The following is a 27,867-nucleotide window of genomic DNA, read 5'->3' as shown; positions in this document are numbered from 1 at the left end:
AGCAAAGGACTTTGTGAAGATGCTTAAGGAAACGGATACAAAAGCATCTACAGTGCCATGCGAAAGTATTCGGTCCCCTTGAACTTTGCGACCTTTTGCCACATTTCAGGCTTCAAACAAAGATATAAAACTGTATTTTTCTGTGAAGAATCAACAACAAGTGGGACACAATCATGAAGTGGAACAACATTCATTGGATATTTCAAACTTTTTTAACAAATCAAAAACTGAAAAATTGGGCGTGCAAAATTATTCAGCCCCTTTACTTTCAGTGCAGCAAACTCAATCCAGAAGTTCAGTGAGGATCTCTGAATGATCCAATGTTGACCTAAATGACTAATGATGATAAATACAATCCACCTGTGTGTAATCAAGTCTCCGTATAAATGCACCTGCACTGTGATAGTCTCAGAGGTCCGTTAAAAGCGCAGAGAGCATCATGAAGAACAAGGAACACGCCAGGCAGGTCCGAGATACTGTTGTGAAGAAGTTTAAAGACGGATTTGGATACAAAAAGATTTCCCAAGCTTTAAACATCCAAAGGAGCACTGTGCAAGCGATAATATAGAAATGGAAGTAGTATCAGACCACTGCAAATCTACCAAGACCTGGCCGTCCCTCTAAACTTTCAGCTCATACAAGGAGAAGACTGATCAGAGATGCAGCCAAGAGGCCCATGATCACTCTGGATGAACTGCAGAGATCTACACCTGAGGTGGGAGACTCTGTCCATAGGACAACAATCAGTCGTATATTGCACAAATCTGGCCTTTATGGAAGAGTGGCAAGAATATATCCATAAAAAGTGTCGTTTAAAGTTTGCCACAAGCCACCTGGGAGACACAAACATGTGGAAGAAGGTGCTCTGGTCAGATGAAACCAAAATTGAACTTTTTGGCAACAATGCAAATCAAATCAAATTTTATTTATATAGCCCTTCGTACATCAGCTGATATCTCAAAGTGCTGTACAGAAACCCAGCCTAAAACCCCAAACAGCAAGCAATGCAGGTGTAGAAGCACGGTGGCTAGGAAAAACTCCCTAGAAAGGCCAAAACCTAGAAAGAAACCTAGAGAGGAACCAGGCTATGTGGGGTGGCCAGTCCTCTTCTGGAGTTGAAACTGGAGCAGCAGCATGGCCAGGTGGACTGGGGACAGCAAGGAGTCATCATGTCAGGTAGTCATGGGGCATGGTCCTAGGGCTCAGGTCAGACCACTGCAATGCAAAACGTTATGTTTGGCGTAAAAGCAACACAGCACATCACCCTGAACACACCATCCCCACTGTCAAATATGGTGGTGGCAGCATCATGGTTTGGGCCTGCTTTTCTTCAGCAGGGACAGGGAAGATGGTTAAAATTGATGGGAAGATGGATGGAGCCAAATACAGGACCATTCTGGAAGAAAACCTGATGGAGTCTGCAAAAGACCTGAGACTGGGACGGAGATTTGTCTTCCAACAAGACAATGATCCAAAACATAAAGCAAAATCTACAATGGAATGGTTCAAAAATAAACATATCCAGGTGTTAGAATGGCCAAGTCAAAGTCCAGACCTGAATCCAATCGAGAATCTGTGGAAAGAACTGAAAACTGCTGTTCAAATGCTCTCCATCCAACCTCACTGAGCTCGAGCTGTTTTGCAAGGAGGAATGGGAAAAAAATTCAGTCTCTCGATGTGCAAAACTGATAGAGACATACCCCAAGCGACTTACAGCTGTAATCGCAGCAAAAGGTGGCGCTACAAAGTATTAACTTAAGGGGGCTGAATAATTTCGCATGCCCAATTTTTCAGTTTTTGATTTGTTAAAGTTTGAAATATCCAATAAATGTCGTTCCACTTCATGATTGTGTCCCACTTGATGTTGATTATTCACACAAAAAAATACAGTTTTATATCTTTGTTTGAAGCCTGAAATGTGGCAAAAGGCTGCAAAGTTCAAGGGGGCCGAATACTTTCGCAAGGCACTGTATATCCACAGTAAAACAGGACTGGTGCACTTCACAAAATAGATGGCTTCATGATGGAGAAATTATGTGGATATAATGAAGCAACATGTCAAGACATCAGTCAGTAAGTTAAAGCTTGGTTGCAAATGGGTCTTCTAAATGGACAACGACCCCAAGCATACTTCCAAAGTTGTTGCAAAATGGCTTAAGGACAACAAAGTCAAGGTATTGGAGTGGCCATCACAAAGCCCTGACCTCAATCCCATAGAAATTGTGGGCAGAACTGAAAAGGCCTGTGTAAGCAAGGAGGCCTACTAACCTGACTCAGTTACACCAGCTCTGTCAAGAGGAATGAGACAAAATTCACCCAATTTGTGGAAGGCTACCCAAAACGTTTGACCCAAGTTAAACAATTTAAAGGCAATGCTACCAAATACTAATTGAGTGTTTGTAAACTTCTGACCCACTAGGAATGTGATGAAAGAAATAAAAGTTTAAATAAATTGTTATTATTATTATTCTGACATTTCACATCCTTAAAATAAAGTGGTGATCCGTACTGACCTAAGACACGGAATCTTTACTAGGATTAAATGTCAGGAATAGTGAAAAACTGAGTTTAAATGTATTTGGCAACTGTATCTAGTCCATATGAAGGTGTCATAAGTACTTGGACAAATTCAATTTCTCTGAGTACACAAAAAAATTAAGAACACCTGCTCTTTCCATGACAGACTAACCAGGTGAATCCATGTGAAAGCTATGATCACTTATTGGATGTCACTTGTTAAATACACTTCAATCAGTGTAGATGAAGGGGAGGAGACAGGTTAAAGACAGATTTTTAAGCCTACCATAGAGCGGGCAAACGCAAGTATTTCCCATGACTGTGTCTCAAAACCAAATGTTTACCTGGCCCACCACTCCACTCTGGACTTGAACAGTCTTTATGACCAGGTCCACCTATACAAGGCAGCAGTGCCCACCTTCAACCTAAAAGGACAGCCCCAACACTTCAACCAGGAGCAACAGATCAATAGACACACCGCACAGACCAGCAAGACACTCCCAGACCTGCGGGACGACCCAGCCCCCCCCCCCCGGACCTACACATAGAGGACCCACTCTGAGAGGACCTACATCCAGACCACAGTACCACCAGCCACATCCACAACTCCAGCCTCGAGCTTGGCCCACATACCAGCTAATTCTAGGTCTACAATACCTTGTTTGCCAATTGGCCTGGACCCTTTATCACGACTGGACTGCCGACGTGATCACCAGATGTGGTCTCAACAGGCTATTCTGTTACGCTGTTGCCAAATGAACCATTTGCTAGCCCCGGCCCACTAGCCTTCTGAATGCTGAGTCCCCTGTTCGCCTAGCGTAGTAGTGACTACCGAACAGCACCTTGACTCACCTATTGCTGCTCTATTCAATAACACAGTACCTCATATTGTTTACCTGTCAGCCAAAGCCTCGAACTCAGGTTGTGTATGTCCTAACCAACCCACTCTGCACATACATTGCTATATACCTGTTTCCATAGCTCTCCTGGCCTGTGATTGCTTTATGCCTCTCTAATGTCAATATGCCTTGTCTACTGCTATCTTGGCTAGTTCTTATTGAATATGTGGACAACAAATACCTAGGCATCTGGTTAGACTGTAAACTCTCCTTCCAGACTCACATTAAGCATCTCCAATCCAAAATTAAATCTAGAATCAGCTTTTTATTTCACAACAAAGCCTCCTTCACTTAGGCTTCTGAACATACCCTCGTAAAACTGACTGTCCTACCGATCCTTGACTTTGGCGATGTCATTTACAAAATAGCCTCCAACACTCTACTCAGGCAATTGGATGGTGTCTACCACAGTGCCATCCGTTGTTACCAAAGCCCCATACACTACCCAGCACTGCGACCTGTATGCTCTCGTTGGCTTCATATTCGTTGCCAAACCTACTGGCTCCAGGTCATCTACAAGTCTTTGCTTGGTAAAGCCCCGCCTAATCTCAGCTCACTGGTCACAATAGCAACACGCACCCATAACACACGCTCCAGGAGGTATATTTCACTGGTCATCCCCAAAGCCAGCTCTTCCTTTGGCTGCCTTTCCTTATAGTTCTCTGCTGTCAATGACTGGAACGAATTACAAAAATCACTGAAGCTAGAGACTTATATCTCCCTCACTAACTTTAAGCGTCAGCTGTCAGAGCAGCTTACCGATCATTGCACCTGTACACAGCCTATCTGTAAATAGCCCACCCAACTCCCTCATCCCCATAGTGTTATTTATTTTTTTGCACCCCTGTATCTCTTCTTGCACAGCATCTTCTGCACATCTATCACCCCAGTATTAATGCTAAATTCTAATTAAATTTCGCAACTATTGCCTAGTTATTGCCTTACCTCCCTAATCTTACTACATTTGCACACAATGTATATAGATTTTTCTATTGTGTTATTGACTGTACGTTTGTTTATTAAATGTGTAACTCTGTTGTTTGTGTCGCAATGCTTTGCTCCATCTTGGCCAGGTCACAGTTGTAAATGAGAACTTGTTCTCAACTGGCCTCCCTGGTTAAATAAAGGTGAAATTTTTAAAAAATGGTTTGATGAAGAATGCAAAAACCTAAGAACGACATTGAGAAACCTATCCAACCAAAAACAGAGACCTAGAAAACCTTAGTCCACACCTTCACTAAAATTAATCACAAAAACAATACAGAAATGCACGACGGAAAAATAAATAACAGCACCTCAGAAATCAGCTCAGTGTAATTGAAGAAACCATACACTAACCACTTCTGGGAAAATTGGATAACAACACAGAGTTATCTAAAACGGAGATGTATGGGTAAACCACTTCTCCAATCTTTTTGGCCCTATAACAAAGAACAGAAAAACCATATACATGATCAAATACACATCTTAGATTTAACTATTAAAGACTACCAGAACCCACTGGATTCTCCAGTTACATTGAGTGAACTACAGGACAAAATACAAACCCTCCAAACCAAAAAGGCCAATTTAAATTGGCTATACTTAAACTAATATCATCCTCAGCTCTGGCATCGTGGGGTGAGACAGGGATACAGCTTAAGCCCCACCCTCTTCAACATATATATATATATCAACAAATTGGCGAGGGCACAAGAACATTCTGCAGCATCCAGCCTCACCCTACTAGATTCTGAAGTCAAATGTCTACTGTTTGCTGATCTGGTGCTTCTGTCCCCAAGCAAGGAGGGCCTATAGCAGCACCTAGATCTTCTGCACAGATTGTCAGACCTGGGCCTTGACAGTAAATATCAGTAAGACAAAAACAATGATGATCCAAAAAAGGTCCAGTTGCCAGAACCACAAATACCATCTAGACACCGTTGCTCTAGAGCACACACAAAAAACTATACATACCTCGGCCTAAACATCAGCACCACAGGTAACTTCCACAAAGCTGTGAATGAGCTGAGAGACAAGGGCCTTGTATGCCATCAAAAGGAACATAAAATATGACATACCAATTAGGATCTGGCTAAAAATACTTGAATCAGTTACAGAACCCATCGCCCATTATGGTTGTGAGGTCTGGGGTCTGCTCACCAACCAAGAATTCACAAAATTGGACAAACACAAAATTGAAACTTTGCATGTAGAATTCCACAAAAATATATTCTGTGTACAACGTAAAACACCAAATAATGCATGCAGAGCAGAATTAGGCAGATACACGCTAATTATCAAAATCCAGAAAAGAGACGTTAAATTCTACAACTACCTAAAAAAGGAAGATTCTCCCAAACCTTCCATAACAAAGCAATCACCTACAGAGAGATGAACCTGGAGAAGAGTCCACTAAGCAAGCTAGTCCTGGGGCTCTGTTCAAACAAACAAACAAACCCCACAGAGCCCCAGGAAAGCAACACAATTAGGCCAAACAAATCATGAGAAAACAAAGAGAGAAATACTTGACACATTGGAAAGAATTAACAAGAAAACAGAGCAAACTATAACGCTATTTGGCTTTAAACAGAGAGTACACAGTGGCAGGATACCTGACCACTGTGACTGACCCAAACTTAAGAAAGTTTTGACTATGTACATAGCCTTGCTATTGAGAAAGACCGACATAGCCGGTCTTCTCTTGAGAGCCAGGTCAGCCTATGTGCACACAGCCCACAAAATGAGGTGGAAACTGAGCTGCACTTCCTAACCTATATGACCATAGTGACACATATTTCCCTCAGATTACACAGATCCACAAACTGGGAAATAAACTATTTTGATAAACTCCCATATATACTGGGTGAAATAACAGTGTGCCATCGCAGCAGCAAGATTTGAGACCTGTTGCCACAAGGAAAGGGAAACCAGTGACAAACACTATTGTAAATACAACCTATATTTTGGTTTATTTATTTTACCTTTTGTACATCGTTACAACACTGTATATAGACATAATGACATTTTGAATGTCTTTACTCTTTTGGAATGTCTGAGTGTAATGTTTACTGTTAATTTTTGTTTATTATCTACTTCACTTGCTTTGGCAATTTTAGCATATGTTTCCCATGCCAATAAAGCCCTTAATTGAATTAATTGAGACAGATTGTGTGAGTACCATTCAGAGGGCGAACAGGAAATGCAAAAAATGTAAGTGCCTTCGAACAGGGTATGGTAGTAGGTGTCAGGCACACCGGTTTGTGTCAAGAACTGCAACGCGGCTGGGTTTCTCACACTCAACAGTTTCCCGTGTCTATAAAGAATGGTCCACCATCCAAAGGACATCCTACCAACTTGACAACTGTGGGAAGCATTGGAATCAACATGGGCCTGCATCCTTGTAAAACACTTGACACCTTGTAGACTCCATGCCCTGACAAATTGAGACAGTTCTGAGGGCAAAGTGAGGTGCAACTCAATATTAGTAAGGTGTCAATGGTTTTGTACACTCAGTATATGTGTATTCAAGTAGTCAGATGTTTAGTATTTGGTCCCATATTCCTAGCAAGCAATGACTACTTAAAGCTTCTGACTCTACAAACTTGTTGGATTTACAGTTTGTTTTTGGTTCCATTTCAGATTATGTTCTGCGCAATAAAAATGTAATGGTAAATAACGTGACACGCTTCCTCAACACGTCTGAAGTTGAAAGAAGCGTGCAATTGGAATGCTGACTGCAGGAATGTTCACCAGAGCATTTGCTAGACAATTTAATGTCAATTTCTCTACCATAAGCAAGCTCCAATGTAATTTTAGAGAATTTGTCATCAGTTTGTACAACCAGCCTCACAACCGCAGGCCATGTGTAACCCCGATAGCCCAGGACCTCCACAACTCATTCTGATTGGTAAGGCCAGGCTCCCCAGTCACCTGTGGGATCGTCTGAGACCAGCCACCCAGACAGCCGAAAGTTGGCATCCCATGACGGTGCCACGTTGAAAGTCACTGAGCTCTTGAGTAAAGGCCACTCTACTGCCAATGTTTGTCTATGGCGATTGCATGGCTGTGTGCTCGATTTTATACACCGGTCAGCAACGAGTGTGACTGAAAATAACGAATCCACTATTTTTTAATAAAAATATGACACCTTGAAATGGGGGGACGAGACACAGTGTTTTCATTTCTAAAACATACACAGTACCAGTCAAAAGTTTGGACACACCTACTCAAACAAGGGTTCTTCTTATGTTGTAGAATAACAGTGAAGACATCAAAACTATGAAATAACACATATGGAATCATGTAGAAATCCCTCCAAAAAGTGTTAAACAAATGAAAATATAAGTATATATTTGAGATTCTTCAAAATAGCAATCCTTTGCATTCTCTCAACCAGCTTCATGAGGTAGTCACCTGGAATGCATTTCAATTAACAGGTGTGCATTTGTCAAGAGTTGTGCTATGACATGGTAGGGGTGGTATACAGAAGATAGCCTATTTGGTAAAAGACCAAGTCCATATTATAGCAAGAACAGCTCAAATAAGCAAAGAGAAACGAAAGTCCATCATTACTTTAAGACATGAAGGTCAGTCAATACGGAACATTTCAAGAAGTTTGAAAGTTTCTTCAAGTGCAGTCGCACAAACCATCAAGTGTTATGATGAAACATGCTCTCATGAGGACCGCCACAGGAAAGGAAGACCCAGAGTTCTCTGCTGCAAAGGATAAGTTCATTAGAGTTACCAGCCTCAGAAATTGCAGCCCCAATAAATGCTTCAGAGTTCAAGTAACAGACACATTTCAACATCAACTGTTCAAAGGAGACTGGCAATAGACAGACAGGTGGAAATCTGTTCTTTGGTCTGAAGAATCCAAATTTGACATTTTTGGTCATTCTAAGGCCAGAATCCCAGAGTCACCTCTTCACTGTTGACATTGAGACTGGTGTTTTGCGTGTACTATGTAATGATGCTGCCAGTTTAGGACTTGAGGCTTCGGTTTCTCAAACTAGACACTAATGTACTTGTCCTCTTGCTCAGTTGTGCACCGGGGTCTCCCACTCCTCATTCTATTCTGGTTAGAGCCCGTTTGCGCTGTTCTGTGAAGGGAGTAGTACACAGCGTTGTGCAAGATCTTTCTCGCATGGAATAGCCTTAATTTCTCAGAAAAATAATAGACTGACGAGTTTCAGAAGAAAAGTCTTTGTTTCTGGCCATTTTGAGCCTGTAATTGAACCCACAAATGCAGATGCTCCAGATACTCAACTAGTCTAAAGAAGGCCAGTTTTATTGCTTCTTTAAAAATCAGAACAGTTTTCAGCTGTGCTAACATAATTGCAAAATGGCTTTCTAATGATCAATTAGCCTTTTAAAATCATGAACTTGGATTAGCTAACACAACTTGCCATTGGAACACAGGAGTGATGGTTGCTGATAATGGGCCTCTGTATACCTATGTAGATATCGCATTTTTTTTTAAATCAGCCATCTCCAGCTACAATAGTCATTTACAACATTAACAATGTCTACACTCTATTTCTGATCAATTTGATGTTATTTATTTTTTTAAAGGGACAAAAAAAGTGATTTTCTTTCAAAAACAAGGACATTTCTAAGTGACCCCAAACCTTTGAATGGTAGTGTAACGTCAAATAAAAAAGGTGACATTCTGTACTGTCTGTCGCCTCATATGAGAAACTTTATCTCAAATACAAAATGCTGGAGTAGAGCCAAATTAAGTTTTAGCTTCACTGTCCAAATAAATACAATAACAGTCACCTCCTTACACCACTGAGTGCTCTAATTCGTCTCCATGTGCCACTCTCCACCAATTAGATCAGGGCTCTTGGCAGGAGGGAGGGCCTTAGTCAAGTCAAATCAAATTGTTTTTCTCACATGCTTCGTCAACAACAGGTGTAGTTTAACAGTGAAATGCTTACTAGTGCCAGCCTGTCCCCGTGGAGACAGACGGCTGGGCACTGTCTGATGGATGGGCTGTGTTGGGTGATGAGAGGAGAGGGCCAATGACATCGACGAGTGTTTGGCCCAGGGGGCACGGCATTGAGAAATCACTTCCTGTGTGCTGACAGACAGCAAGGTCCAGGAGAAGTAGTGAGAGGGAAGGGGCAGAGGGCTGGTGCAGGGGAACTGGTTGGCTGTTCCCCTTTAAACCTTGCCCTCCCCCCACCTCTCACAGCTAATCAAGGGCAACTTCAGAGAAGAAAAAAAAAAGACTTCCAGAGCAGCCTCACTCCCAGTTAAATGCCTTCCTGTACCACATCAGATATGCTGTGCAAACTAGGCCAGGTCTTATACTAAGCTGGTCAACCTTTGGAGTTGCTGATTACACTACTGTTCACTGAACAATATAAGCAAGGCCTTACAGTGTGGTGCTTTCCCCTGTAGTTGTTTATCAAACCACTGGCATCTCCAGATTATTTTGTGCAGCAGCTAACTTTGCCAGTTGTGCAGAGCTGTGTGTGTTACAGGATGGGTTCTTACCCGAGTCGCCCCAGCTGCTCCAGCTCAGGGACGGGGGGTCCGTATGTGTGCATGTGGATGGGCTGGTAGTGGTACAGAACCTCTTCTAACCGGTTCACGGTCAGCAGCGACACAGTCTGACCCTGTAGCACAGGAGAAGCAACACATTACAGTCAAACATGTTTGCCAGTGTGAACATCACTAATAAATCACCACAAAAAGATTTAGCAGTTGTAGAACAAATATGCTACCCAAATCCTTAAGGAAACAACCGGTGGTCGTCAACCTGTGTCGTCATAAGAAGGCATGCTAGATCGAACAGCATTGACCAAGTCCAAAACTGCCCCCAAAGTAGACAGCAAGAGTTAAGCAGTGAACAAAGCTATTTTTCTCAATAGCTGAAAATAGCCTACCCTAAGTTAAACCCTCTGATGGTGATTTGGATAGTGAAAGCCTGTGCTTATGCTAGAGCTCATATTGTACAAAGCAAGAGAGAGCTACTCAAAAATAGTTCTGAACCAAAGTAAATAATATAAATAGCCAGAATAAATCCTGTGGAGAACAAGGTAAGTAATGATGAGAAATACAGAACACAGACTGCCCAGAAGGCTCCGGTGATTCATGATAAATTAACTTTACAGGAGGGAGGCAAAGTCATGGAGGAGAGCAGTAACCGTCCGTCCGTCCATCCATGCATCCGTCCGTCTGTCTGTGTGACTCCAATCAACGGGAGCTTTAAGTGGATTCATCCAGAAACACCATCATGGCACGGTGGGTGGCCAACCAAATGACCTGAATGACATCACTGCCATTTGGTAAACTCTCCGGCACGCCAGATGACCCACATTAATCTGTCGTGTATCCTCCAATCAGAAAATATGCTGTGAAACAGATTTGATATCTGCATATTCTCTTCCAATCCATGAAGGTTGAAAGGGGTTTCAAATTTGTCTGCCTTGCCTCGCAGTCAAAATGCCCTTGACTGTGGCCATTGAGCAAGAAACATGATCCTTCTTCAGGACGTTGCAGAATTGTTCGATCTCAGCCTGTGACATTAGTCAGAGGGACTTTCCGGTCGGCCATGTTCTCTACTGAGTTTCAGTCTAGCTTTAAAGCATTTAGACTGGAAGAAGGGTAATGGATGAGTTTGGATGACAATGAAACAAAGAGAAAAAAAAAAACATAGATAATGTTTAAACAAAAATATAGGAAGGGGGTGTGGGACAGAGAGAGAAAAAGAGTGATAAAAAGTATGAGAGAGAAACAGAGTGAAACGGTTGGATGGAAATCTGGTTATTGACAGTCAAACATTCACTCCACAAAACAAAAATACTCTCCTCCTCCCACGCACACATTTCTCTGCTGCTGCCACTCAACCTTTAACCCTGTAGGGCCAGTGACCCAGGCAGACTCTTCCCTCCCATTCATCCCTACAACACTTCAGCCCCAACACAAGCTAATCAAACCCAGACCGGCCACTCTCTCTCCCCGCTCTTCATCAATCTTCTTTCAGTCTTTCTTTCAGCACTGTATTACTCCTACTCTCCCCTGCACCAATCACCCAGACAGCCTAGAGTGATGGTGGGGTGAGAGAGAGAAAGCGAGACAGAAAGTGAGAAGAGAAAGAGTCACAGATGGTGAAAGGGCAGTAAATCTCATTCGACAGACAGACAAACTAGAGCAGTCCAGAGAAGTTTGTTGCATTCCTGTCCAAAGGCACCTTGAAAACTGGCAGGAACACACACATACTGTATCGCTCACCCCTACACCACACACAGAGCTCCCCTTAAATGTGTCTGTTAAATGTGTTTGCATCACTGTAACATCAGTATTGTCAACATCCAGTTCATTCACTAGCTGCCTGCAGATTGTACAATGGGATTGAAAAACAATACCTAACAACGAAATGTTGACTGGTTTACAACTGCCAGACATCGAGAATGATGACCACATACATGACAGGAAGCATCACAACTGCATTTAAATATTCAAATGAGTAAAACAAATAAACATCAACAGTTAAGTCTCAATGATCGTATCTCTCCCGCATGTGTGGCAGAAACTCATCACGTTCTATTAAAAGCTGTGTGGATCAGTGTAAATGGTTGTTTTCCGAGCGCTCACTGTCAACACAGCAGAACAACTCGGAGATCTAGGCTCCCGTGGCCCACGTGAGACTGTCCGAGATCGAGAGCGAGAGAACCACTACCACAGGGCCAAAACAAACATCTGCAAACAATATTAAGAGACCAATCTTAAAACCCAAGGAAAAAGTGTGTAATTGCGTGTGTGTTTAAGATTCCCAAAAAGTCCCCCGTGACACTATAGTAAAACTCTTGGGACCATCCATCTTAATAAAACAGCAGGGGAGGATAACTTGTCCCGCACTACTCCCTTCTAGTTATCCCTACTCCGGTACGGTCCACATGAGGTTTAAGATCACACCATCTTTATTCAACTCTCAAGATACTGAATTAGCCAGCCATTGTAGCCAGCATATGATTGTAAAAAAAGCAACCCACATTCAAACATGGGAGCTACTTAGTCAGTGTTCAAGGCCAAGCCTAATTAACATCCGGGCACAAGATCTGATCACACACACACACACCCCAGGGAGCCACTACCTACGCCACACACAGTCCACTTGCTCTCATGAGCAGCCCCTCTCTATCACTCCAACTGTGGAGCTCTGCGGGACATCCCAAGATCGCTGGAGGCAACCCCCCCCACCCCCATGGGTAGCCTAACTTCAGCTGAGCTCTATGTAACCCAGGCAGAGCCACAGGGTGCTCCATTCACTAATGGCCCAGTGAGAATTGCTGCAATCACAACAGAGTGAGGTGGCGGAAGTAAGACTGCCACTGTGTGGAATTGTATTGGGGATAAGTCTAATGACCATAGTTAGGATGAACTGCACCAGCGAGCGAGAGGGTCAAATCCTCCCACGTGTGATCCTCCTGCCTCCCTCACCCTCTCTGCCACCCCTACCCGGTCACGGATGGTGCTTCTGTGTGGATAAAGAGCTTTGTGGCCCCCTCTGGCCCACTGAGCACAAGTAGCAAGTGTAAACGCTCCTGCCTTTGCAGTGCCTCCCCTTCCCTCGGAGGGTTAAATATAACCATCCTGCAGGCAGCAGCTGCACCAGCGCAAAGCCCTTAAAGCTGACAACTATCCTCTGGGCTGGGCCTGCCTGCCTGTAGGGTTCTGGGGCCAAGCAAAACAAGGCCAAACCAGAGGCAGGGGCACAAGTGTGAATGAATGCCCACAGATGGTGCCAATCGGGGGGGGGGGGTTACTATGCTTTACCCCAAAAGTAATCTCCCAAACCCCCAGCCCACACATCCCCGCCCCGCAGCCATGGGACTCCGTGCCAACAATGGAATATAAGAGCAAAGGTGCAAAGGTGAAGGGTCGAGCCCTCTCCCACATAAAACAAGCCACAACCCCTTTGAGATGTGAATGACACACTAGTCAAAATGAATGTCAATCACGTTGGTGGGGTATAAAGGGAAACATACTACTAACATATACAACCACACGTTTAGAGACCCGTGTTAATACACAATGTGAAGTGTTTAAAAGAAAAAGAAGAAATCAGAGCAATGGCTAAGTGGAGCAGCAAGAGGAGGAACATATCACAGCATTGAGAGAAGAAATGAAGTGCATGATTAAGACTCAAGAGTGAAAGAGTGAGGGGAAAGCAGCCGTGTGGTGTAGCTGTAGCAGACTGCCTCCACAGTAGAACAGGTTGAGCCAGTCTGCCAGACAGTGCTTGGCTTGGCCTTGAATGAGGAGCATGACTACCCAACAAAGGTCACGGCAGAGGACCGCTATGAAAAACAGGCCAGGGCAAACACACACCGAATGTGTGTTCACTAAGGCCCTTAGATTCCATTCTATGGTGTCGAGCCTAAGAGGACCCTGAGAATTTTAGCAAGGTACACATCTGTGTTAAGGGATAAACATCCCACATGCATTTGACCAAGTATTAGTTTTGCTCTCGCACTCTCATCAAGAACGCACATCAGCCTTGTCAGGCATGTCAGCTGCTCTGCATCTCACCCCTGTGGCAGTGGGACGTTTTATTTAAGATGGCGCTGAAAGCTGGACCAAGGTGGAGATTCTCTACAGGTCAACAGGAAGCAGGCATGGAAGACTGTTCTAGTCAGTCTGTGTGTGTGTGTGAGACAGCTGCAACAACACTTAACAGACATCTACACACACAGTTACCTAGGCTACTTCCATGAACCAGTGGATAATTGAACTAAAGTAACACAATTTAACCAAGGTTTAATTTTACAAACAAGCTTGGCTATGGCAGACTATAGCTATCAGACTACAACAAAATGAGGGAGAGAGCCATCATCAATAGCTAGTTTCAGCATGGAAGGGTTACCTCCCACACATCCAATTTCTTTTGATTTCAACAGATGTCTACTTTAAAAAGAGAACACGCTTTACTTTGGTCTTCGAAGGATGTTTGCCCAGGCTGGGTAACGTGTGTGCGTGTGGTAATAATACACGGATGTGTGTGTGTTTGAGAGACATCAAGGCAGGGAGTGAGAGTCTCTCTTTGTTCAGTGGAGTGCTACAAAGTCAGGGATTACCCAGACTGACTTAGGACCATTCAAGTTCACAAGTACAGTGAAATGCCTTTCTAGCAAGCTCTAACCCCAAAAATGCAGTAAGCAATAACAATGTAATACTAAAAATACCATAAGGTAGAACAAAAACATACAAGAAATAAACATGAGGAAGTAAGCTAAATACAGGGTCAGTTCCAATGCCATGTTTACAAAGATACTGGAGTGATAAAGGTAGACAGTGTAGGTATAGGGGTAAAGTGACGAGGCATCAGGATATACAGTGCATTTGGAAAGTATTCAGACCCCTTCACATTTTCCACTTTGTTATGTTACAGCCTTAGGTTTTTAGAAATTGAAAGTTTGTTAAAAATAAAAAACAGAAATACCTTATTTACATAAGTATTCAGACCCTTTGCTATGAGACTGGAAATTGAGCTCAGGTGCATCCTGTTTCAATTGATCATCGTTGAGATGTTTCTACAACTTGATTGGAGTCCACCTGTAGTAAATTCAACTGATTGGACATGATTTGGAAAGGCACACACCTGTCACAGTTGACAGTGCATGTCAGAACAAAAAACAAGCCATGAGGTTGAAGGAATTGTCCGTAGCGCTCCAAGACAGGATCGTGTCGAGGCACAGATCTGGAGGAAGGGTACGGAACAAATTGAAGCTCCCCAAGAACACAGTGGCCTCCATCATTCTTAAATGGAAATAGTTTGGAACCACCAAGACGCTTCCTACAGCTGGCCGCCAAGCCAAACTGAGAAATCGGAGGAGAAGGGCTGCATCACATCCGGCTGTGATTGGGAGTCCCATAGGGCAGCGCACAACTGGCCCAGCATCGTCCAGGTTTGGCTGTCATTGTAAATAAAAATGTGTTCTTAACTGACTTGCCTAGCGAAAATTCACCTTCCAACAGGACAACGACCGAAAGCACACAGCCAAGACAAACGCAAAAGTGGCTACGGGAGAAGTCTCAAAGTCCTTGAGTGGCCCAGCCAGAGCCTGGACTTGAACCTGATCGAACATCTCTGGAGAGACCTGAAAATAGCTGTGCAGAGACGCTCCCCATCCAACCTGACAGAGCTTGAGAGGATCTGCAGAGAATAATGGGAGAAACTCTCCAAATACAGGTGTGCCAAGCTTGTAGCATCATACACAACCAGACTCGAGGCTGTAATCACTGCCAAAGGTGCTTCAACAAAGTACTGAGTAAAGGGTCTGAATACTCATGGAAATGTGATAGACATTTTTGCAAATTAAAAAAACCTAAATGTCTTTGCTTTGTCATTTTGGGTTAGTGTGTGTAGATTGAGGGTGAAAACAACCATTTAATCCATTTTAGAATAAGGCTGTAACAAAATATGGAAAAGGTCAAGTGGTCTGAATACTTCACAAATGCACTGTATGATAAGAACAGAGTAGCAGCAGCATGTATGATGATTGTTTGAGTGTGGGTGCATGTGTGTAAAGCAGGGTTTTATTTTTAAGCTGCAAATATATATATATAATGCTGGCCAAACTGGGATATTTTAGATTTTTGTTGCAAAAAAAAGGCTCTTTATTCATTGATGGAAATACCAGTGAATGGAAATACATTTGACCGTCATGCCTATCGGTCTTTATCCCGCACAACTATCACATGTGCAGAGCAAACAGAGCCCATCTATTGTGGAATTTCTCCTGCTGCTCCTCTGCTGGTTGCTGCTGGAGTAAAACGTGCTTTTAATCAACCCATTCAGTGCGCAACAATTCTAAAGGCAATCGCATGTTAAAAACAGTTTTAGTGCATGATTGAAAATAGCTACCATTTTTATTTCTCAACTGGTAATTTAAGCGTGCCTCCCAATCACCATTCAAGTGCAGGCAACAGGCTATCAGCGCTGGAGGCAGTATGCATTTTGAAAACATACTTGTTTGAAATCTGAATGTATTTCTCATATTATGAGGAATGTATTACCTTGCTTCAAAGTAGACAAAAGCTAAATCCAACCATGGAAACGTGGAGGCAATTATTTTCTAAAGACTTCATAGGCGGCACGTGAGTTTCAAGTTTGTGCAAGTTAACAATTTATCCTGACATTTCTACTGTTCTGCGTGCCAGTTATGTTTTTCATGTGCATTTTTGTGAAACAGTTTAATTTCAATAGTCACCAGCCTCTGCCATATGGACACACCGTGATCCATTGGCAGCTAAATAAATTAGCAAATGGAACTCATAGCCTATAGGTCAATGCAGCAGTAGGCCAATAACTTCCATTGCTCTTTCACACCAAGGATTGGTGATTATCGTAAATATTTTTTAAATTGCTTACTGAGGAACTACACTCGGCCAGTTTATTAGGTACAACACCCCATTCACGAAAATACAGAGTTCCTACAGAGTGAGTCACGTGGCCGTGGCTTGCTATATAAAAGCAGGCAGACAGGCATTGAGCCATTCAGTAACTGTTTGATTGAGCGTTAGAATGGGCAAAATGAGTGACCTAAGCGACTTCGAGAGTGGTATGATCGTCGGTGCCAAGTGCGCTGGATCCAGTACCTCAGAAACATCCACTCTCCTTGGCTTTTCAACTACGACAGTGTCTAGGGTTTACTGAGAATGATGCGACAAACAAACAAAAACATCCAGTCAGCAGCAGTCATGTGCGTGATAGCTCGCTGATGAGGGAGGTCGAAGGAGAATGTCAAGAATTTTGCAAGCTAACAGGCGGGACACAAACAGTCAAATAACGGCGCCATACAACAGTGGTGTGCAGAACGACATTTCGGAATGAACAACTCGCCGATCCTTGTAAGAGACGACCACACCGGGTTCCTCTCCTATCTATACTGACAGCTCACCTTGGCCTGCCTGCCTGCCAGGAGAGACTCTTCAGTGTGAGGCCAAACCCCCTGCTTCCACACCCCCAGAGGGGTGTCTGCTTCTATCTAGAGGATATGATAGTTAAGAGGAGCGAGAAGCGCCCTTCTTACAACCATGTGGTGCCTATAATTGATTAATGGCAAGATAATTTCTCTGTTAATTCTCTTGCTCTCTCGCTCTCAAATAACAGCAACATGACTCTGCATCTTCTCTCTTTTGAATCCTACTTCAACAGGACACCAAAAATGAAGAGATAAATAAGCCGGCGTCCTCCAGGAATCAACTGCGACATCTTGAAATGCCACCAAGTCAAACAGCAGTCTTCTGGACTGAGGTGAGTGGAAAACAAAACCACACTGAAACCAAACTGAAGCCTCAACTGTTCTACCCCACCCCGAGTCAGAGTGAGGAGAAAGAGGGAGGAGGGAGGAGAAAGAGGTAAAAGTGACTGGAAAAAGCCAGAGTCCGAGCCAAGAGCAACAGCATCTTACAACCTTCTCTCCATCAGCAAGTAGCACTTAATGCTGCATATCCAGTCAGTTAGAGAGAACCACATCCTCCTGAAGCCAGCCATACTGGAGCAACTCTTTTTCCAACGGTGGAGGAAGACTGGACGGTGGTCATGTCTTTGGGTTTAAATGGATATCAAATAAACTCATGGTACAAATATATTGCCCAGAGGATTACCCATGCTAGCTGGGCTGATGAGACAGAATAAAAGGTTTCTAGATTCTGCAAGCAAAACTAGTAAATTAGTATGAGAGTGTGTGTGGAGAAAGACAGCTGGACAGAGAGAGAGACTTCACAATTCTGTCACAGATTTAGGACTAGTTGAGCAATAAGACAAGATTTCTCCCACGCAACATTGCACCCTGGGAAGTCAGCCACACCTCCCATATGAGCTTGTGGAGAGAAAGGTGGGGGGGATATCGCTTTATCTCGTCATGGTATAATGAAAATAAACTAGTGTGAAGGAAAACATAACCGTTGCCAAATGGAAGGAGGCCTCAACAGATACCATGAACAACAAAGCTGACAACTCAACAAAACACCTAGCCAGAGCCCTCATTCTGTCTCAGTGAGCTGCAGGTAGGAATGTGATGAAACTATGGATGAGATGAGGGCTTGTACCCACACCAGGCAGAGAAGCGCACTAAGGGATTGGACACAGTGCACTGCAGCAACACTCTCCTTCAGGGGCTCCTCAACCATTAGCATGAACCTAAATCTAAACTGACCACCACTGTAATATGCTAACAATGAATTAGCATTTACCTAAATGGCAGTGCGTGTGCCCCATTAAGCTAGCCAGCATTGGGCTCTGTTTAAGTATGCTAACCATGCGTTACTATTGAGTGAAATCATGCAGGCAGAGTGTTCGTATGACCTTATCATGCTTTAAAGCTAGCTAAAATAGGCCGACCCAGGGTGCATGCTGGACATTCATTAGCATTTATGTGTGGGTGCTGTTTGTATGCTAACTATGTGGTAGGCTTAAAGCATCCTTCAGTCAGGACAGTCAGCGTGTTTACACGTGGCGTGTGGTACTCACCATAGGGATGCCAGTGGAGAAGATGGTGGTTTTGACCACCTGTTTCTGCTTCTCAATCTGGGTCTCCAGCTGGGCGGCCCGGTCCTTGTGTTGGGCCAGCAGGATGGTGGCGGGGACATGAGAGCGCTCCTGGAGGGGAACATACAAATACAGGTATGAATATCATATTGATGATCATATATATCATCATATTTCTGTGTGTGTGTGTGCGCGCATTTTCAAAAACCACTGACTAGCCATGATCTAGCCTCAAGCAAAACCTGTATTTAAGCCAAGTAAAATATGGGAGGAGCTTCAAAGACTGGCACCTGTAAATGAGATGTGTGACTTGGGAACCTCGGCGTTTACAATATCAATCACACACATCTCCCTATAACTGCACAACTAAGAAACCAAGGTGCTCTGAGGCTAGTCATTAAATGATTAATGCAGGCCAAGTTAAAAACAGTAGTATGTCGCTCTGCGCCATCATTACCTCCAAAAACACAATGCATGGTGTTCAGATGGAGCAGGACGTTATTGTAGAGGTATACAGGCGGTATGGACAGAACTGGGAGTGTTTTCATCATTAGGCAGGAAGGAAAGTGTGTGTGGCGCAGAATAATGAACAGCTGGAGGTGATCAACCGATGTATCCTTATCAGGATCTATTGCAAACACTATCAGTCTATAATGATTGTGTGTGTGTGACCCCGACCCTCAGAGATTGCTAGTGTAAATGCCAACACACAGCAGCATGTCCCCGGGGGCTGACTGCTCATCTTTACCAGGCAGCTCTTCAGGGACAATCCCTTCCACAGCCTGTTGCTAAATAACAGCTTTGCACACTTGGCATTCTCTCAACCAGCTTCCTGAGGTAGTCACCTTGAATGCATTTCAATTAACAGGAGTGCCTTGTTAAGAGTTCCTTTGTGGAATTGCTTTCCTTCTTAATGTGTTTGAGCCAAACAATTGTGTTGTGACAAGGTAGGGGTGGTATACATAAGATTAGAGGTCGACCAATTAAATCGTAATGGCCGATTTAATTAGGGCCAATTTCAAGTTTTCATAACAACCGGAAATTGGTATTTTTGGACACCGATTTGGATTTTTTTGTTTTGTTTAACTAGGCAAGTCAGTTAAAAACATTCTTATTTTCAATGACGGCCTAGGAACGGTGAGTTAACTGCCTCGTTCAGGGGCAGAACGACTGATTTTTACCTTGTCAGCTCGGGGGATTCAATCTTGCAACCAAACAGTTAACTAGTCCACCGCTCTAACCACCTGAATACGTTGCACTCCACAAGGACACTGCCTGTTACGTGAATGCCAAGGTAAGTTGCTAGCTAGCATCTTATAAAAAAAATCATAATCACGAGTTAACTACACATGGTTGATGATATTACTAGATAATTTCTAGCGTGTCCTGCGTTGCATATAATCTGACTGAGCATACAAGTATCTGACTGAGCGGTGGTAGGCAGAAACAGGTGCTTAAACGTTCATTCAAACAGCACTTTCGTGCGTTTTTTCAGCAGCTCTTCATTGTGCGTCAAGCATTGCGCTGTTTATGACTTCAAGCCTATCAACTCCTGAGATGAGGCTGGTGTAACCGATGTGAAATGGCTAGCTAGTTAGCGCGCGCTAATAGCATTTCAAATGTCACTCGCTCTGAGCCTGTGGTTGTTTCCCTTGCTCTGCATGGGTAACGCTGCTTCGAGTGTGACTGTTGTCGATGTGTTCCCGGTTCGAGCGAGGAGAGGGATGGAAGCTATACTGTTACACTGGCAATACTAAAGTGCCTATAAGAACATCCAATAGTCAAAGGTTAATGAAACAAATGGTATAGTCGGAAATAGTCCTATAATTCCTATAATAACTACAACCTAAAACTTCTTACCTGGGAATATTGAAGACTCATGTTAAAAGGAACCACAAGCTTTCATATGTTCTCATGATCTGAGCAAGGAACTTAAACATTAGCTTTCTTACATGGCACATATTGCACTTTTACTTTCTTCTCCAACACTTTGTTTTTGCATTATTTAAACCAAATTGAACATGTTTCATTATTTATTTGAGGCTAAATTGATTTTATTGATGTATTATATTAAGTTAAAATAAGTGTTCATTCAGTATTGTTGTAATTGTCATTATTACAAATAAATAAATAAATAAAAATCAACCGATTAATCAGTATCGGCTTTTTTTGGTCCTCCAATAATTGGTATCGGCGTCGAAAAATCATAAAATCGGTTGACCTCTACATAAGAGCCCTATTTCGTAAAAGACCAAGTCCATATTATGGCAAGAACAGCTCAAATAAGCAAAGAGAAACAACAGTCAATCATAACTTTAAGACATGAAGGTCATTCAAAATGGAACATTTTGTTTCTTGAAAGTTTCTTCAAGTGCAGTCGCAAAAACCACGTAGTATGATGAAACTGGCTCTCATGAGGACCGCCACAGGAAAGGAGGACCCAGAGTTCTCTGCTGCAGAGGATAAGTTCATTAGGGAGTTACCAGCCTCACATTGCAGCCCAAATAAATGCTTCAGAGTTCAAGTAACAGACCCATCTCAACATCAACTGTTCAGAGGAGACTGTGAATCAGGCCTTCATGGTCAAATTGCTGCAAAGAAACACTAGTAAAGGACACCAATAAGAAGAGACTTGCTTGGAGCCAAGAAACGCAAGCAATGGACATTAGACCGGTGGAAATCTGTCCTTTGGTCTGATGAGTCCAAATTTGCCATTTTTGGTTCCAACCGCCGTGTCTTTGTGAGATGCAGAGTAGGTGAATGGATGATCTTCGCATGTGTGTTTCCTACTGGGAAGCATGGAGGAGGTGTGATGGTGCTTTGCTGGTGACACTGTCAGTGATTTATTTAGAATTCAAGGCACACTTAACCAGCAAGGCGACCACAAGATTCTGCTGCGATACGCCATCCCATCTGGTTTGCTCTATCATTTGTTTTTCAACAGGACAATGACCCAACACACCTCCAGACTGTATAAGGGCTATTTGACCTAGAAGGAAAGTGATGGAGTGCTGCATCAGATTACCTGGCCTTTACAATCACCCGACCTCAACCTAATTGAGATGGTTTGGGATTAGTTGGACCGCAGAGTGAAGGAAAAGCAGCCAACAAGTGCTCAGCATGTGTGGGAACTCCTTCAAGATGGTTGGAAAAGCATTCCAGGTGAAGCTGGTTGAGAAAATGCCAAGCGTGTGCAAAGCTGTCATCAAGGCAAAGGGTGGCTACTTTGAAGAATCTCAAATATATTGTTTTAAAAAATAAGTGGTTACTACATGATTCCATGTGTGTTATTTCATAGTTTTAATGTCTTAAAGAAAAACCCTTGAATGAGTAGGTTTGTCCAAACTTTTGACTGGTACTGTATGTCACCTGATTGTTTTCTCTATTTGCCTGTGTGGTGCTATGTGGCAATCTGTGTTTATTAGTGTGTGTGTGTGTGTGTGTCTCTCTCACCAGTTCATCCAGTAGAGCCTGCTTGCTCTTCCTCTTGGCCTGTAACTGTCTCTGTTCTTCCTGCAGAGTCTCCAGCCTGCGCTGCTCATTCCCCTGCTGCTCCAACAGAAGCAGCTCCTCCAACTCCTCCTGCTCTCGAGTCTGACAAAAAGAGGGAGAGGAGTCGGAGAGAAAACAATCAATATCATAGTAGACAGAGTATTGCAAAGGAGGAGACAGAGGTTGAGAGAGGAAGCTTGACCATTTAGTACAACAGAATAATGCATAAGCCATGCGTTTCACCAGGCAAAGCAGAGTGAGTCAGTGTGGAGTTACAGGTACCCACCAGCTTGGCCTTGTTCTTCTGAATGATGTCTCTATTCTCTCTCTGGTAAGCCTCCATGATCTGTTTGGTCCCCTCCACCTCAAGGTTGTTGGTCAGGTTATAGACTGGAGAGAAGGGAGCAGGGCAGCCCTCTATCAACATACTAGCATGGACTTCACTTCAAATGATTTAGGACTGATACTGGAAATCAGATTTGGCACAAGATGAATTATGATGTTGCAAAGCATCTGACTAGATACTTATTTAATCAAAACGCATTGAATTAAGGTTTAATGTTGAAATTGTATATATCCCTATGTAAAATAAACAATAGAAACACATAGGGTTTGCCAGTGCATTTCTCTAAAAGTAATTAGCCATGTTTCTGACGATGTAAGCATAGGGGACAGTAGGAGGTCCAACACATTGTCACAGTGCAAACACCATCTGACAGAAATCTCTGAGAATTGGCACAGAGAGACTGGTGTGTCTCTGACCCTGGCACTGATGCCTGTAAAACATCAACATCCAGAGGCAAGGCCAGATCAATCAGGCTACATCCTTCCCTCTCTCCCCCCACCTCCTCTCACCGATCTCCTCCACTCGCTCCAAGTAGTCATTGTATTCTCTCAAGTTGGAGAAGTCAAAGTCTCTCTTGTTGTAACTGTGAGGGAGAAAGCGAAGAGTTATTATATGCATTAGGCTTAATGCTTGTTTACAGACATTGCATTGAAACAGCAGAGCTAAAGAAATAAAGATGAGAGATGGATGGAATAAGAGGGGCTGAGAGGAAAAAGTATGGCAGGGAAAGAGCTTTCCTATTCGAGCAAACCCTGGGGGGCCCATTGTCTACAAAACAAACAGCATCATGACAATGACAAAGGCAGCTTAAGGAGAAGGAGGAGTGGGCTGAACACACAGAGACACACCCTTCTCCCCTGTGCCCCTCACTCACATCTTGAGCACCTTCTTACGGATCTCCACCTCCTTGTCGACGGCAGGGTCTTCAAAGAGCTGCACACGGAAGTTACTCTTCCTCAGGGGCGTGTCGCACTGCACACAGTTCCCCGAGCCGCGCACAAACAGCATGTCCACACAGCTCTCACATCTAAGAGGAGACAGAGACACAGACATAGTAAACCAGCCTTTCCCCATACTTGGTCCTCAGGACTACGCAGCTGATTAAAATGATCAAAGCTTAATGATGAATGATTATTTGAATAGCTTGTGTAGTGCTAGGGCAAAAAAACAAACGTGCACCTTGGAGTCCCAAGTTTGGGAAACCCTGTGGCAAACACACACAGCTGTAGAGGAAACTATATTATATGGAGCATGCATGTCAACTACTGCCTACTGTATGTGCATGTCTAATGCACTTTTCCTTAGCAAAGGCCTGGTGGTATATTTCAATTTTGTCGGTCTGTCAGAGTTATCAGCCTCACAGCACGTGATAATGGCCATCTTGTATTTTTACAGTAGGAATCATGAATGGAATGTTGATTTACACACCACCCCCCACACACGGAAATTAATCTGGCACCCCTGCCATTGACTGTCTGCACTGGAAAAACGGTTGTTGTTTTTTTTTCATTTCAAAGGAACTCATAGTCAGCATGCCACGTTGCATAGAATATAGAATCTAGTACAGCAATGTACCAACAGCTCCTCTCATCACTAAACCATTTCAAATTCCACTGATCCTGAAGTTCCCTGAAAGGCTCTGGGTTCTTTCAACATTGTCAGGATTGTAATCATTTTTTAAATGACCTTGAAAGTGCTCTAGCAATTGACCTAATATGAATTAAATCAAAACAATTGCAAAACAGTTATAGTAGATTTAGGCTAAATTACATTAGGCTAGAGATGAATACGTAATAAGGCATTATGAACTGCATCGATAAAGAAAGTCTAACCACATGACTACTATTGTTGCATGATACACAAATCCCATCTCATCAAGTCAATTTAGATCAAAAGGAAAGCATTCCAATGCAGCAGGTTCTATCCTCCACAAACCATCAGGACAACACAGCCGTAGCAACGACCAGAGCCAACTTTGGATCGAGCAACATTTACTAATCAATCACACCTTTGAGCAGGTTGTCGTTTATCCATGAAGACAATGGAAAAGGCCTTAATTCTTCCCTAAGTAGGCGGCAGGAGAGGTGAGCAGGGGGGCTGAATAAACATTTGCACAGTCCACTCTTAATTAAGTCTCTGAGAAGCTTTATTCCACTGGAATTCACCTTCTGTAGGCTTCCTGCTCCTAGCTGCCCATCTTCAAAAGCAAGCCCCAACATCTGGTTTCCAAATGGCCACATCTAGGGTGACTACTGCCATTTTCACCCCAAAATGTTGTTGCTTATTCAATGTGATGAAATTCTGGAGGAAATCATCTTGTGTCTCCATGTTTATTTGTTTCCAAAGTCACATTGCTTTCAAAACTTCTTTAGAATGCAAGTCCTTCAGGCCAAGTTGCAGTAAACCCTTGTCACATCAGCAAGATTCTCAATTAAAAAGCAGTTATGGGAGAAACTGCAGAAACTACAGGGCTTTGCCTGTTTACATATCAGATATGGATCAATCAAAGCAAACCTGCCAAAAGATAATTAGCACCAAAACACCCTCTAGTATAGAACAGAGCTCACAAAACATTCACAAATAGGCCTAGTGTTCAACAACCACTGGATTTAGCACAAAAACATAGATGAAACAAAAGTTATCCTATACGTGGTTGGTCCCCGGGACCATGAGAGAGCTTTCTGATCAAGTGCAGCCCAGTGGGGGCAGATGTTCACTGTGGCCCCAGGCTACAGGAGATGTATAGGCCTGGCCATATGGAGGTAGAAGGGGGAGGGGTGCTGCTTGTTTCCACAGGCCCACAAAGAGCCCATTCATCAGGCAGGGCCAGGAGTGGGGCATAGCTTGCCCCCTGCCCCATAAATGGACCACACAACAGACCCTCCACAGGGGAAATCCTGTGTAATTCTAGAGCGAAGAGGTGAAGCTATGAGAAGATTGAAGGGAGGAGACTTTCAAAGTGAACTTGCCATCTTTAGGCTAGCCATCTGTATAAGACCCTCTTTCTGATTGTGCCGTTCTCCTGCTTCTGGGCATAAGGGCTTGGGAGAGACCATATGTCTAGCATCATACACACGGTTTCTCTGGCATATGCTCTCTCTCCTTCTCTCCCAAGGCTATTCTCACTGCAGCAAAGTGGTGAGTGAGCCCTCCACCCCCAGCCCTCACCTGTCCTGTTCAGAGCTCCTGGCTCATATCTCTCCCATCTGCAGCTGTCAGCAGGTCAGGGGGAGGTAAACAGGGGCCTGGCAGGGCAAAAACACCCCCCCCCCACAACCCAAGGGCCAGTGACATTGCCTGCCTCCCCCCTCCTCTACGGTAGAGAAGGTAAGTACAACACAGCCACATAGGGGCTGGTTCACCCGCTTCTCCCATGAAGCGCTCTCCATGCTCTGGACTGGGCCTAGGCCCAGACAGGAGATCCCTTTGTGTAGTAATCACCTGTAGTAATCATCAAACACTGCTAAGCTGCTGTGACACCCCTTTCCTGCCTGTGACACCCACCACCTGCAGAGCCACAGCCAGAAAACACTGGGACACTTGATTGGCTCTTAAAACTAAATGGGAAGAGGAATTTCATAAATTATAATGTACCTTATCAAGCATAGGAAAGAGTAAAACTTCCTAAATTAGTTTTTGAATAAACTACACCGATCTGCCCTCTAATGGGTAGGTGACTGACAGACACAAGAACATAGGGACGCTTCTGCAGGTGGAGGCTATCACACCTTCCTCAATCTCTACATACCCACCCTAATGTACCTGGCCCACCGTCATCTGTGCTGTGCCCAGTCCCTGCTTCCAAATGCCAAAGGACATAGGCCCTGCATCATGGTGTGTAGGTAATAAATAACATAAAGCCAGTGTTACTGGCGACGGGGACACTAAATGTGGGATTTAAATTTAGACACAGGGTGGAGCGGTTACATATAGCGTGTGGGATTCACCTACACCGGAATGGCTTCATAGCGTTGTCAGCAAGACTCTCTCCCCAGTGCAGATAAGACCTTGCCACAGTTTGACAAACCGTCAGTCAGACCAACGGACAGACAGGAAGAAACTGGTCGGCACAGGATATTTTTGTTTCTTCAATTTCATTCAAACATAGACAATGTGTTGATTATGATTCACTATGAAACTTTTGTCAAGTTTAGAAGGGTGATCCTCTAAATTGCTTTATTGCAAAGTTATTTACATTTTCTCCCAGTGTGACCCTGCGTCCAGATAGAACAGAAGCCCTGAGTTATGATGCGTGTGCTGACTTGATGACGAAGCACAGCCACTTCCTGATGGTACGGATAATAAACAAACAGGGTCAAGCATATGCGCCAACAGACACCAGCAATTTCCTCACCCACTGTCACTGCATAACAACACCCATAAAAATCAACCCGTCTCCACTCCTTCATCAGGGAGACTGGGAGGATGTCTGGGCTTACAAACTGGGGATGTAATTGAGGACAGCTTTCTTGCTGTATTTTTATTTTACTTCCATAGAGACTGAGGCAGTACATCAACCTGAGTTGATAGCTATATGGTTACGTTTCAGTATCACATGTTCTTGCAATAAAAATAAACAAGCCAGCGTTGTCTATTTAAGTGATTAATGCCCGAGAAGCCGGTTTTTGGAGGATATATTGGCACGGGTGTTAAACCAGAGACGAAAACATTTACTTTGTACAACTTGTAATCAAGACACGCTGAGACAAGGGGAAGTGTTTATGTTACAGATAGAAAGGGATGAAAAACAACAAACATCGTGCACCTAAAAAGGTCATAGTCCTTCACTTTCAGCTTTGCTAGCTACATGGTAACGTCAACAGATTAAACTCCACGAGTTGAGTTTGACTAGCTAACGTTACATAGCAGAAGTATTACTAGCTAACATTACATGTTATATCGCTTGTTGTAGTGGTCTGGCTAAATAACATATTTAACGGGTTGAAAACCTGCAGCTATATCTGTGAAGCTAGCTCGCTCAGGACACTGCTGGGCTTGCTAGCTAGTTAGCATGAATGGATAACGTTACTCACAGCGTGTGGCCACAAACATTCACCATCAGTTTCAGGGAAGGATTCCTGTATTTCGTTGTCTTGCATCTCGGACACCCTTGGTCGTCCATCTCT

The 27,867-nt window shown here is 43.5% G+C and overlaps 1 protein-coding gene across 5 annotated transcripts in view; it reads right to left on the bottom strand.

The window, feature by feature from the left end:
- Positions 1–27,867, bottom strand: part of mnat1 (MNAT1 component of CDK activating kinase) — a 90,349-nt gene that overhangs the window by 30,360 nt on the left and 32,122 nt on the right. For 4 of the 5 annotated variants that reach the window (XM_046366968.1, XM_046366966.1, XM_046366965.1 and 1 more), the window contains 7 exons: positions 27,775–27,865; positions 23,616–23,768; positions 23,251–23,324; positions 22,682–22,785; positions 22,357–22,497; positions 18,886–19,014; positions 9,900–10,021 (listed from right to left, as the gene is read on the bottom strand). In XM_046366968.1, the coding sequence (XP_046222924.1) occupies positions 9,900–10,021; positions 18,886–19,014; positions 22,357–22,497; positions 22,682–22,785; positions 23,251–23,324; positions 23,616–23,768; positions 27,775–27,863 (812 nt within the window). In that variant the 5' untranslated portion in view covers positions 27,864–27,865. Of the gene's footprint in view, positions 1–8,032; positions 8,115–9,899; positions 10,022–18,885; positions 19,015–22,356; positions 22,498–22,681; positions 22,786–23,250; positions 23,325–23,615; positions 23,769–27,774; positions 27,866–27,867 lie in introns of those variants that run through there. The other variant, XM_046366964.1, reaches the window with a different exon arrangement.

Source organism: Oncorhynchus gorbuscha, linkage group LG10 (genome assembly GCF_021184085.1).
Source record: "Oncorhynchus gorbuscha isolate QuinsamMale2020 ecotype Even-year linkage group LG10, OgorEven_v1.0, whole genome shotgun sequence".
Lineage (NCBI taxonomy): Eukaryota > Metazoa > Chordata > Actinopteri > Salmoniformes > Salmonidae > Oncorhynchus > Oncorhynchus gorbuscha.
The sequence above is the reverse complement of the archived record's forward strand: the minus strand, read 5'-3'. Positions and strand labels throughout refer to the sequence as shown.